Source organism: Pezoporus wallicus, unplaced genomic scaffold (genome assembly GCF_028554395.1).
Source record: "Pezoporus wallicus isolate ANWC-B61680 ecotype Strahan unplaced genomic scaffold, APGP_CSIRO_Pwel_v1 scaffold_11491, whole genome shotgun sequence".
Taxonomy (NCBI): domain Eukaryota; kingdom Metazoa; phylum Chordata; class Aves; order Psittaciformes; family Psittacidae; genus Pezoporus; species Pezoporus wallicus.
Window position 1 is genome coordinate 2,282,846 of NW_026642649.1, and position 13,803 is coordinate 2,296,648.

The window sequence follows — 13,803 nt, forward strand, 5'->3', positions numbered from 1 at the left end:
TGAATGACAGAACGTTAGTCCATAGGTTGGATGTTTCCCTGCAGAATTAAGAAATAGGTGCCCTCTGTGGAGGACTGCTATTTTGAGAGCTGAAGAGAGAAAAAATAGTGTATAATAATGCAGGAAAGGCTACTGTTGTGCTGAGGTGATAAACAGTCTTGTATGTGTGATTACAAAACGAGATGAAAAGCACAAGAAAACAAGTATGCTTTGACAGGTGTCCTTGACTTTCTTGAAACTACTTTTACTAGGTATCATTTTTCTGTTGTACTGAATGATAAATATAATTATAACTACTTTTGATATCTCAGTTAATGTTGCTGTTAAAATGAAACATTATGATGTTTAGAATTAAGAGTTAAAGTCCTGGAAACATCCTACATAATAATTTACCTTTTTATTTACATATATTCTTCCCAGGTGTAATCTTTAATATTTTGTACTCTGAGTTTTTTGTCATTGATTGGTTTTCCCCTTTTTTCTTTGTCACTGCTACCTCTATTTCTGCAGGAACAAGTAGGTTATTGGTAAGTATTTCAACTAAATTGGACTTTACAAAGTTTTGCCTTAGTGAGGACTTCTTTTTGACTTTTACCCTCACTTACTTTGGTAAAAACTTTGTAGACAACAGACCAATTGTCTATAAATGCTGTGCTTTCTCAGGTCTCCATTATCACCTTGTTTGTGTAGTAGAGCAATAGTTTCCAGATTCTCCGAGAGACTTTGTCTTCTGCATGCTTTCAAGCAGCATCATTATCTGTGCTGTCTTCCCAGATGCTGCCTTCTCCTGGGGCTTGCTCCTTTGTTCCTGTCTGCTGCGTTTCCAGTGCAGTATTTACTGTGTCCCTCCCATTTCTTTTGTAAGACCTTGTATGCATCATGGCGAGTTTGCTCAGAAGACTTCTCTGCGTCCGACAAGATGCTCTGTTCCACGTGTTCAGTTTAGTCATCCTTGTCAACCATTGTTCAGCCATTTTCACATCATACCTCTTCCCTTTTAGCTGTCATTAAATATACTGTCAGCATGGTATAGCCCTCTCCTCTCTTTATTATCATGCTTCATGTAATTTTAACCAGATTTGTTGCATTGTACAGTACGAGTTTTCAAGATATTTACATGATGTTCAAAAAGCAGGACTTCATTCTTCTGGTCTTGGAACAGCTCTGCCTACACTTCCTTTTAAATGCTGTGATTTCCAATGGAAACTTTCTCTTTAACTCTACCATTTTTGAAAGTAGTGACTTACTCACAGTGTGAAGGGAAGTGTAGACAAACTTGCTCTTTGTACTTAAAAATGTATAGTTGTCTCAGTTACTCCAGAAGTGCTTACTTCTGGCAGCAGGACACCTTTATCCTGTCTTTCCCAACTTTCATTGTGAAATTGTGAGTGGAAAAGCCTTTTTCAGGTGTTTGAGGAGCATATTGCTCCAAGCAATGAAAGAGAATTGTGGGAATAGGAAAATTAAAGAAGAAACAAATAAAGGTATAGGTTCGGGAGAGATTAGGAATGAGAGAAGAATTCTTCCTCCTTCAACGGTGATAGGTGAATTTAGAAGATAAAAGGCAATGGAATATGTAATATCTCTAAAGTACGAGGTTTAAGGCATCTCATTCGTATAAAGTTTTCAGACCTCCAGGCTGACCTGCAGTGAGTTAATTGCCATCATCTAGTGATGGAAGAACTAAGCTTGCCTGACAGGTTGATCTTGCCTGCTGTGTGGAAATAAAACACATTTGTGCCCCAAACTATTGACAATGCTTTCTGCCTATTTGCTTTCTGAATAAAGTAGTTGGTTGGGCTCAAAAATGTGTCCAGCCTGGCTTAACTGCATATTCAGACAACTCGTGTCCTCACAGCTCCACAAGACTTCTCCAATGTGGCAAGAGCCCTCTTTGTGTGCAGAAGCCACTGGAATATTGATAGGGCTAGTTTCTGCCCATACTACTGCTGTTAGTCTGCCAGTGCGGCTAGAAGGGAACCTGGCTCTAATCTCTGCTTGCCAGAGATGTGACAATGAATAGACATGAGGGAGAGGCAAAGTTTCTTTCCTTTGTTGCCCTCGATTCAGATTTTGGAAGGGAGTCATCACACCTGTATGAAAGAGAGAGCAAGTGTGTTCTTTGGGTTCTTGCTCCTGCCCGCCTCCCTTGGGAAAGATGCTATGAGAATTAATGGTATTCTTCTGGGGGAAATCTTGTTGGTAAGTGGGAGGTTTTGGTTGCTAGTTGAAAATACACTTCCCAAATGTAGTAAGCTAAAATCTAAAATAGGCTGGGTTGTGGGTGGATTTTTTTTTCCATGAAAACCATCTTGCTCTTACCTCTTCATGCACAAAAGCAACTCGCGAAGTTCAGTTTATATTCACACTTGTCTGTCTTCAGCTGCTCCTGTTCCATTGAGAAACTTATGTTATAGATCTGTGCTGGGGGGGGTGACATGTCTGGAGTGCAGTTAATACAGTAGTGAGTGAAAGGGTAAATTCATAGCTTACAAGTCACTTTAAGACCTGTTCTTGTGCACTTGTCAGTTTGACAGCACAAAGGCTCTAGGAGTTTGGATGAAGCAGACTTCAGCAGTCTCTCATCTGCCTTGACTACAGATCCCTGTGGGTGATGGGGTAGGAGGATAACACCCACCCACAAACACGGGTGGAACTAAGAAGGTCTTTTCCTGCTCCCTTTGTTGGGTGCTTGCATCTGTCTAAAATGGCACTCTTAAAAGCTGTTCCTCTAATAACAGCTGTTCTTACTTTTGTATGGCAAGGTGAAATCAATCTTTCCACAGGCCTTTCCCACCTGTAACTTCATCTTCTGGTTTGCAGGACATTTTAGCATGGGACTTTTTTTCCCCTCAATTTTCTCAAGAAATTGTTCTTCAGGTTCTAAAACTGCAGCTGTCAATTATAATCATCATCAGGTTCCTTTTACATGGAGTTTAGACACCTGACATTGTGCAGGTGATAAAGATGAAGAAAAAAAGATGTGACTTGAATTCAGTTTGTCTTCGTTCTGTACTGTGTTGTTTCTCACTGATTGCTGCTGAAGATGTCCCTTTCCCAATTACCAGGTGAAGGAAGCTGAGGAAGTGATGTAGTACAATTTTGTCTTTCCTAACTTTTAGCTTAGGAGATGAAGTATTATCTAAACGCATCTTCTCTAATTATTCCATGGGTTCCTTAACTAAAGTAAGGTTTAGGTTTGGTTTTATTCCCTATTTTATATGTCCCCTTTTCCCACTGAGTACTGTGGGAGCTTTGAATCAGAAAGCACCAGAAAACACAAGAGAAAATCTTTTGTTTCTCTCAAGGAATCCACAAGTATATTTACTTCAGTTTTATCATACAGAAGTGGGGAAGAAAACCCCTCTAGATTAAGTGCTGAGAAAAAGAAATTATTTGTATGTCTCCTGGTTCAGTTTTCAGGAAAAGACAGAGTTTGGAATGTTTGTATTTTGTTCCTTATTTCTGTTTGATTCCCTATTCTCTCCCAAATTGAGGGGAGTATTTCTTTATTTCTTCTCATCTCCAGAAGTCTTTCCAGATGGTTCTCCCAGCTTGGGCCATTTACAACATACGGAAGGATAGAAACTAGAGAACTAGATGTATCTTTTCAGCAAGATGCTTTCTCCCTGAACAGAAGAACTCCTGTACATAAAATGGCAAACCTTATCCAAGTAGCCACTTTTATTGGGAGCTACAGCGCCCAGAAATCCTCTACAGGGTTTGCTGGGAATTGCTAATGCTCTTTTTTCTTTTTCCCTCTAACTTAAAGACATGTATTTAATGTCAGTTTTCTGTCCTTGAGTTTAGTGTGAAATAACCATCATATTCTCTTACATGGTATGGGTAAAGTTGCCAGGTAAGATGTTAACTTTCATGTACAAAGCTTCATGTTTTCAGGCTTAAGAAATGACTCATTCTGTCTTTCCGTTTCAGTTGTCTGAGGAGAAGAGAGAATTTTGTGGCCGCATAACTCTGACAGATCCATGTAGTTTGGGGTGGGGGTTCTTGGGTTTTTTTTTTTTTCTTCTTTAAATTTTACAACTGAATTTCCAGGAGGGAGAATTTTGACCTCACCCAGACTGTTGTCACTTCACTAAGAATCTGAATGATTTCCATCTATTTTCCTGCTGTTCTTACAGTCTCACTTCCTAGTCCTCTACATAGCTGAATATAAAAGGAAGAAGTGGAAGAAATAAAGGCATTACAGTTTGATTTTAGTAAAATGCTTATGTTGTTCTGCTTTGTATTCTCATGAGGAAACTTGGAGAATATGGTCTAGGTGAAAAAGTAGGTGGATGCTGAAAGAGCTGGGAACAAAATCCTGTAAGCTGCTCTAAGAGAGCAATTCAAGTATCACAGTGGATGGGTCTGTTTTCAATCCTTTTTTTTTGGAGGCTGGACACTTTAAGAAAGGGAATATAAGAATGAACTTGTACGATCTGAAAGCACTATGGAGTGCAAAATTTGAGTTCATCATTTTTAACGTGTTAGAAAAGTGTTCATAGTGGATTAAAAAAGATAAATGAGAATTACTAAATGTGAGGAGAAACAAAATGTGCCACTAGAATATGGCACCTGGCTTGTAACAGTTCTGCTGAAGATTTAGGGATTGTCACAGCTCACGAGAGGAAGGAGCCAGTAATCTGATGGTTTAAAATGTGTATGTACCTATATACACACATAAAGAAGATAATTTCTATCTATAGATAGATCTATATTCAACTCCTAGTGGGAATGAGCCAGTAATCTGATGGTTTAAAATGTGTATGTACCTATATACACACATAAAGAAGATAATTTCTCTCTATAGATAGATCTGTATTCAATTCCTAGTGTGAAAGAACAATGTGATAAGTAACTATTTAATTTCTGCTTAGGATTTACGGAGTCTTAGCCTGAAATGTCTGCCCACTTCTTGGCAATGCAACGTGTTAAGGTTGGAGAGAGACCAGAGGACAGCAACAGGAACAAAATGTTTAGGCACCAGGCCTGGATGGAAAGATTAAACTGACTTTTTTTTTTGCAGGCTAGGGGAAAAAGATGAAGGACGCACATTTTCCAGTGTGAACATGTTTTTATACTGGAGACAGTTACTGAGTGTTTTCTGCATCTACTGAACACACAAGAAATAAGCAACCTTTTTTTGTAACTGAAGGGTGCCAGATTACCGATAAGGGAAGATTTTTCTGTCTAGGAATAGCTGAACAGCATTGTAGGTTATCTAGGATGTCTGTAAAATCTTTCACTAGTTAATTTTTAAGGGCCGATTAAATCCTCTTAAGTACATTTAACCCAGTTTTCCAGAATGGGATAGACTTGATGACCTCTTGAGGTCCATTCTGACATGTTTCTCTGATTAGGTGAAGTCTTTTCTGTTTATTGGTGGGAGGGAATTATTTGTGTTGTTTTCTTTGGCATCATTATGCAGGCTTTATTTGTGTGATGGTAATCTTGCATACCACCCTTATACCATCATATGTACTGGATGCTGTGCTTCCAAATTGTCTGTGCTTATTTTTCTAAGTACCAAAGAACAAGCGTGAATAAATGTTTGTCAAGCTTCCTATTGTCAAATACATTTTAGAGAAGTATGTGTATGCAAGGATTTCTCTTTTCTTAAGACTTCTTTAAATGCAAACCAAGGTGGATTTATCCATCTTCTTTGAAAACACAAGGATGCAAAAACCTTACAATATTAGAATGTTGCATACTCATTTTAAAAGAACAGCTGGTCTCATTATACTTCTAGTTTGGTTTTGGCAATGTCCCTATTAAGATGTTTTCTGCTGAAAGGTTACTCTGATCAGGCTGATGCAGTCTTTAGTGTTGTTGCAGGTTTTATTTGTGCTTACTCCTTGCTACAGCTGTTTAGTGTTGACCAAAAGGATCATCCATTCTTCTGTGCAAGTCTGATACAGCTTGACTGTGTTTCCTTTACGTGTACTTCTGTGACACTCCACAACGCAGTCTGGGAGTGCCGAGCTCCTTTTTTTGCCACCACAAAGTAGATATTCCACAATGAGTTGGCAAAGTTGTTTTGCAAAAAATCATAAAGGTCCAGAAGTTTGTTATTTGTTGGATGGGTTCTGTTTGCTTCGCTATGCACTGAACTGCAAGTTAAATGGGCTGATGTTTGCAAAGCAAGCCAAACACAGTAAGATACCAGTTAGAGGTCGAAACCGGTACAGATAGAATGAGTAGTCACCCATCCGCCTGTCCCTGTGGATAGTTTCCAAGCCTGACAGAGATGGAAGTTGCACATTGGGTAGATGGATGTGACAGAAGATGTGATTCTTGGCTAACTGCAGCTTCATTTGCAAAAGCTGGTGGGGTCTGAAGACAGCAATGCATTCAAGAGAGAGCGAGAGAGAGGTCATCGCTGAATATTTAAGTCCTGCTACTTGCATAGGTTTAATTACTTCAAGCTTTCTGTGCCACCTTGGGATTTTTTAGAGGCTGTGCTGCAGCTTTCTCTTCTGACTCTGTTTTCTTGTAATTGTACTTTTTTTTTCCTTCCCCCAGGGTTCTGGTTTTAAGTAACGTGTTACTTTCGGTATTGTAGTCAGGGTTGTGAAACCAGACTATGGGAGCTTGTGAGAATTTGTCTCCCTGACTCTGAAGTGTGCAGTTGTAAAAGTCAGCTAAAGGCGTGTGCTTGCTCAGTTCCGCTGTACAGGTCTTTCCTGCAGTACAGACAGAGAATGGGGTGAAAAGTGGTTCTTCCCCTGGCTTAGGGTGTATCACAGGCAATGGCCTCTCTGCTGTGGGAGAGGAAGTACAGCTTGTGCTGACAAACAGTGATGACCCTCATACAAAGGTGGTAGTTCCTTGGATGAGGATAAGGGATGCTATGAAACCAACACCTTCATAAGAGCTGGATTTTTACCTAAACCTACATTTTCTCTTGTGTTCTCCTTGTAAAGACAGTGAGAAAGTAGTTTATTGAGTTTCGTAGTTTTTAGAGGACACTTGATGTGATGCCACCTCATCTGATGACTACTTCCACTTTGTTGTCCAAATGCCTGTGAATGCACTGTTTATCTGCGAAGCTCAGTGAAACAAGTTGTGTAGAGAGCAGGTTATTTTCGACCTGTTGCTGGTTGTTAAAGTCATGTGAAACTTTCTTCAGGTTATCAGAATGGTTCCCTGAGACTCGTGGTAAAAACAAACATAGGCTATAAATGTTGCTAGCCTGCTGGGCCAGTGGTACAATAGAGCCTTTGTTCTTACGGAGTACTTAATTGCAAACTGGGTCATGAAACTATTGCTTTATGATTTGTGGAAAGGTGGGAAAATACCAGCTTTCTTCAAGCACCTTTAACCAGCTTGTGGAGAGCGTTTATCCTTCACTTACTTATACTTTTCAAATACAGTTAATAAAGTAAATACTGCGTCTGCAATCAAACTCATTTGTTCTTTGGGGTCACTGATGGAGTTGGAAACGGCAGTTTCCTTCACACAAAACGTACACTGTGCACCTCCTGGGGAAGATGGCTAAGTCCAGAACGTTGCAACAGAACATTGTGAAGGAGTGAGAATCTGGATTTCACTTGTGTTTGAAAAATGGTTCAGCAAGTGTTCTGAGTTTAAGGCTCCTTTTCTGCTTCTGTGTCTCTGGCATGCAGCTGATGCTGGTCACTGGAAACGCATCTTTTCTACAGAGATACCTTTGCCACTGGCAGCTAAGTTGGTCCATGAAGCTTAGTTAAGTGGGATGTCCTCTGCTTCTTGTGTTCTTCGGTGTTCTGCACGCCGAGTAGAGCTACAGCAGTCAGCTATTCCAGACTTGTGTTAGGGGGACGTTTGTAGTTGTTTAACTATTGCCTTCAGATCCCCTTTGATACTGGACAAGCCACAAGATACTGTGTGGTTAAAATAATTACTCTATTGGAAGAATCTAAACTGTTTGCTAGGTTTAGGGGCAGGTACATAGTAGTATAAGCACATTCAGCTGAATAGGTGGATAAGCAGAAAGATTTTTCACAGCTGTCTACCTTTAAGCAAGGTTTTCAGTAGAAGAATTATTATTATCATCATCATTATTATTTACCCAAATTCTCCCTACAGTTTCATTTGGATTTGAAGTATTCCCTCTAATGATTCCTGGGATATGTACCTTGTTAATACAAGCAAGTTAACAGTTGATAAATCTAAAGATCTAGTAATGGTTTTCTCTGCCTTTTGTCAGTCCCAGTTAGATGTCCTGATGACCCTAGGCAATAAGGTGGAGGGGTTCTGTGCAGAAAGCAGAGAAGCAGAGGGAACCTGTTAATGATTGTCCTGGTGCTTAACTAATAAGCCGTGAGCATAGATGTTAACTTGCTCTAATGCAAACTGTTCTGGCACAGCAGGACTCGGTCTGCAATGCATAAGGAAGTTACGTGCTTTTCAATATCCAAATATGTTGTTAATTATGCCTTACAGAAGCATATAAATGAGAATAATGCACGGGTCTTAGGGTTTGACTAGACTTAAGAGTAGTCAGCTGCATTAGGCTGATAAAGGTTGAGAGGAAACTTCCCCCAAGTTAGTTTTTGAGGAAAGCCCTAACAAAACAGTTACGGGTGGGTTTGGGTGTTTGGAGGACTGAGATATTAGTTTTGGTCTTAGTCATGTTGAGATGCAGCCTGGGGGAAGGAGCCACACAGTGGCTGAAGGGTCACTGACAAAGCTTTCTGCAAGTAAATTAATCCTTTCAACTTGCTTTGTCCAAAAGATGTGTTTGGCTGGTGTATCCTTATTAACCTATGGTTGTATCTGTAAAGATGTGGGTTGGGAGGAGGATTAAAAACAAGGAGAGGAGCAGTATTTAAACTGAAGTGTAAGACTGACAGCAGAAGAGCTAGATATGAACTGCTTATTGCTAAAATGGGAAGAATCAGGACTGTACTTTACCTCAGGAAGTGGTTTGTGTTCAGCTGCTGCTCAAGAGTTCCTCATGGGTGTTACCAGTTGTCTGCTTTGACTTGCTTCCTATTTAGCAGCACTGAAGAAATAAAGATCATTGTCTTAACAAATGAAGTGTATTACTTCTATCAAGCGCTAGTGCTTCAGGTTAGTTGCTTGATTTACATCTGGCTAATCATTAACAGTAAAGATCAGAATTGTCAGGCAACAGGAACTTGAGAGTGCAGCACCAAGTCGCTTGTCATCCTTGACTGATTCCCCTCATTGTGGACCCGCAAGGTTGGAAGTACAAAAGTAAGGGGCAACAAACTAAAGCATGGGGGAACAGGCCCAGATGTGGATGTTGATGGAAGGTGCAGTGGTCTTTTATACGTGCCTGCCTTACTACTTTTCAACAGCATCAGAGAAGTTGGTCCTTTGCACTGAGCATGGATTTAGATATTTTTGCCATATCTCGTCCTGTAGATATATTCTTAAACAACTGTTACACAAGATCCCTGTTGGTGGCCTTTTGTCTCTCAGTTGTGTGTTAATTATTCAGGCTATCACAATCAGTCAGGCTTTTCTGTGGACTGTAAAACTTGCCCAACTGCCTTGTCCTTTAACTGGAACACTGCTGTCTTTAGTAATGACATAAAGTATTAAATGGTTTTGTCACGAACCAGTGTGCAGTTGCATCACAGTCCAGACTGTCTTAATTATTCTTCACCCCATATTGGCTCAGGCTGTTACCTCGAGAGCTCAACAAGGTCGTGCTTGGCTAGGATGAGATGTGTCAAGTAAATTCAGCTCTACAGGAAATATCAGTGATTCAGTAGGTGAGGCAACACCCCTGAGTTAATGTTTTCACTGTGCCCCAGACTGGTAAAAGGTGCTGGAGCTTGCATGATGAGATGTAAAACTGAGATCCTTTGTTAAAGTTTCAGTGCTATTCCATTTAAGATGTTAACTCAGGGTTCCTGCCCAAGTTCAGATTTGAATGGCTATGTTCCCCAGACATTCTTAGTTTCTCTTTCAGTAGAGTCATATTATCCTCTTGCTCCTGTCTTAACTGTTCTTAGAGTCATTGGGGAAGTTGGCATTCAAGAGGTGCTGACATGTTTGCAATTGGCAGCAGATTAATTTGCAGAAACACTTGAGATCTTTTGAAATCAAGGGTATTATGTTAATGTAAGAAATGTCAGGTCAAAACTGAAAAGATGCCAGATATATATATATATTCATTCTATTGATGTATGCAGAACAGGTTTTTGGCTGGAATATACATACTTGCAACATGATGGAGTGTACTCAAACTTACATATCTTTATCTTCCATAGGATTCAAGTGCCCTGTATGTTCAAAATTTGTATCTTCTGACGAAATGGATTTACATCTTGTGATGTGTCTGACAAAACCGAGGATAACCTACAATGGTAAGAAAGAAGTAAGCTGATAATTGCTAATTTGAAACATGATAGCTGTAATAATTTGTTATTTTAATAAGATGGGTAAATTGTTTTGTGGCTTTTTGCTTTTATTCTGTTCTTTGACCACAAGATTGGATGTTGGTCAGTGTGCATGTAGTGTCTGCTTGAGATAGGTGTGGCTTGAACATCCTCTCATCTAATGACATCAAGTAGTGAAGTAGGTGAATCAAGTCTCCTTCTGGTGGCATAATTAAGGACTTGTTGTGCTGTGCATTTGCATGTTATTCAAGGAAAAGACCCTTTCTTGAAGGAGCTGAAGAACTTTCTCCTTTAGCTGATTGCATATGTGATACTTCCTGAGGATTGGCAGATATGTATGGGTTTGTGATTTCATTGAAGCTTGCCCATGTCAGATGAATCATCTGTTGTAGCTCTGGTCTTTCCCTACTACGAAGCTCTCCTTATAGGCAGTCTTTCATGCAAGGCAAATAGGATTTTTTGCTACTGTTGGTATCAAACCTTTCTATCACTGTTGCTTAAGCTGACAGTTCTGTGGCAAGCACACAAAAGGTTTCAGAAAACTAGGAATTAGAAAATTTGACTGAAATCTTAGTGCCTAATTTTGCAGAGCTGCCCTACCATCAGGAAATGTTACAGTGACTTCTGAATGAGGTTATTGCTCACCAGTCATCAGATGTGGAATATGTGAGAGCTGAATGCGAATGCTGGATAATGAGGGTGGTCCAACACAGTAGCAGGCACCTGAGGAGGTTGTGCAACCTCCGTCCTTGGAAATGATCAGAAATTGATTGAACAAGGCCATGAGCAACTTGGTTTAACTTGGTTCTGCTTTGCGCAAGGGGCTGGACCAGAGGACCTCTAGAGGTCCCTTCCAACATAAGTTATTGCATAAATAACCTGCAGGGTTATGAGCTCTTTGACCCTCCTGGCTCCTTGCTTTTAGGGTATCCTACACTAGATTTTTTTCTGTTGGAACAAATCCCACCTTGTTCTTTGTCTGGATAGCAATAACGCTGGCCCTTAATTGCAGAAATAATTTGAGATCATAGCGTTGTGAAATCCATCTCAAAGCACAGCACTCAGGAAAAGCTTGGGTTTGTTTTGTTTGGGGTTTTTGTTGCTGCTTTTTTGTCTTCCTGGTGTTAGCATACATCTGTCTGAGAAGGTTGGGCTTCATTTAACAGAGGGGGCTTTGTTTCTCTCTGTTTTGCCTATTTTCATTTAGGACTGAGCATTTTCCAGAATGAGTTGATAGACATCTGTGTACTGAGGGATGTTGAACATTCCGGAGAAGCAGGCTGTCAGCTCGGTCAGGGACGGATAATGCACTTGGGTTCAGTTAGGGTGGAGCAGGAGGAGGCAAGCTGGCAAGAAGCAAGCTCTGGCAGTAACCCAGCTGATGGGACGTGCACAAATGGAGATGACTGACACAAATCCTTTGCCCCTGCTGCTTCCTACATGTATATATGAGCACACTGAGCTGAGTAACCTTTTTTTCCTGAAGACCCAGCAGTTGCATAGTGTAACCTCTCAGTGTTGCTGGTGATGTTCATTGGTGTCACAATGGTGCTGTATTCACACTCTGGTGTTGGTTGGTTGGGTTTTTTCCTGTACTGTTTCTCTCAGCTGGTGCCTTGCTTTGGGCCATCTTGATACCTTTGAGCAGTCTGTTAAATCAGTAAGCTTCTGTATAAAGGAGCAGAAGTAAAACGTGTGAGTAGCACCTGAAGCCACTCTCTGGATCATCTGCAACGTGACAAAAGTAGTTTTAGAAAGCGCCGTCCAAGTTATTACCAGCAACATGTCATTTCTCAATTTAGGATTGCATCTGCTGGATAGAACGCCTCAGAAACTCATTAGAGGAGATAGTTACATGAGCTTGAAAGCAAAAGTGGCTGAATTACATAGGCTGGTTTGAGAAAGAAACTTACTGAGAAGTATGGTCTCATAAACACTTAATAGCAGTGTGCATTGATCCTTCCAACTCCAGTTGGTTAGCGCCTGGAGTCAAGGACTAAAGCTTAAATGACAGCCTGTATCTGGTTATTTAACTTACTGCAGCGCAAAGAAATGGAGGCTGTAGCTTCAGAGTTGTACAGTGCTCGGGAGTAACTGTGGTATGTGATCCTTTCATGAGGCTAATGAAAGAATTAACCATCAGATTGGTAACTTAATGCTGCTGTGACTTCAGGCCCAGAATTGCATATGAAGGGCTATATGCAGGGTTTTTTTCCCTTGTATAGTTTTGACATGATGAGGAGATCTACTTTTTTGTCATAAGCCATAAGAAGGGCATCTCAGTTTTGCTTGCAAGTAGTTGAAGAAAACCTTAGCCTCAGACTATCTCAGTAGTTGAAGGGAGCCTTAGGCTATCTCAGCAGATGTTAAATTAGCAGCTGGATTGAACTGTGCTTATGTCTAGTTTGGTTCTAGATGTGTTTCCTCATGACACTCTCCATGTATTAGCTGTTCTGAGAAAGAGCAGGGAGCAAAGTATGTGTTTTGTCATCTTGAGAAGACAAACCTTTGTTTTCAGAAGCGAGTCCCAGGCGTGCAGCCTTCCCCAGAGAAATCCCGTAAGACTGTTCAGTCGTGATTTTAAGTTTGCAAAGAATTAATGAGTCTTCTCAGCCAATGTCTTAATTGCTTTCTGAGCTACTTTTGTGCTTTGCATTTGGCAGTAGGAAGGGTCAGTGAACTGCAAACTCTGGCAGCTGTCTGATTTACATGTCTTTTCTGAAAGGAACTGGTCACAATTTTGTCCAGTTTTGTGCTGGAAGTTGTGCTGATTTTCATATAAATAAATCAGTACATTTTATTAGCCTTATTCTTCCACAGTCATATGACGTGCCTGCAACAGAGATCTCATTGCTGACTCAATTTGGCATGTAAAAAGACCTCTTTCTTTTTTACTGTGGAACTTTGTTCCGCATCTCTAAAACTACTTGTGTTCACGCATGAACCAATATCTAGGCATTTTGATACACAAAAGCTGGTTAAGTGAATAGAATTGTGCGAAGCCATTGTGGGGTTTGGTATTACTGTCTTAAAAAGCCTCGCTTTTCTTAGCAATTAAAAACTCTCTTCATACTGCTGCTTGCTGAGTTGCTGTGAGAAGCCAGAATAGATCCCATGCACTGGTTATGCACAAGCTGCCAAAAGCCAGTTGTATGGAGAAAGTCAGTTACTTGCTGGTTGACAGATTATTTACTCTTTTTTTTTTGTCACTGCTAAAATATTAGCATATATGTGTATATATGGCCATACGTGCTCCTATGAGCTTCTCCAGAGTGTTAAATGAGGCACCTTGTACCAGCTCACTGAAGTTTGCCATGGTGAGTTATGCATGGAGCCCACTGAGGGACTACACTGTGAAAGATGTTGCTTACAAGATAACCCTGCGTTTTGGTAAGCCAGGGGCATTTACTTGTGCTTTGGAAGCAACGTGCCTTTAACTCCTAGC

General features: G+C 40.4%; 1 protein-coding gene across 1 annotated transcript in view; it reads left to right on the top strand.

Annotated features, from left to right (window-relative positions):
- ZNRF2 (zinc and ring finger 2) overlaps positions 1-13,803 on the top strand; it is a 51,953-nt gene that overhangs the window by 19,713 nt on the left and 18,437 nt on the right. Inside the window, exon 2 of the mRNA XM_057431511.1 lies at positions 10,230-10,325. Within this exon, the coding sequence (XP_057287494.1) occupies positions 10,230-10,325 (96 nt within the window). The remainder of the gene's footprint in view (positions 1-10,229; positions 10,326-13,803) is intronic.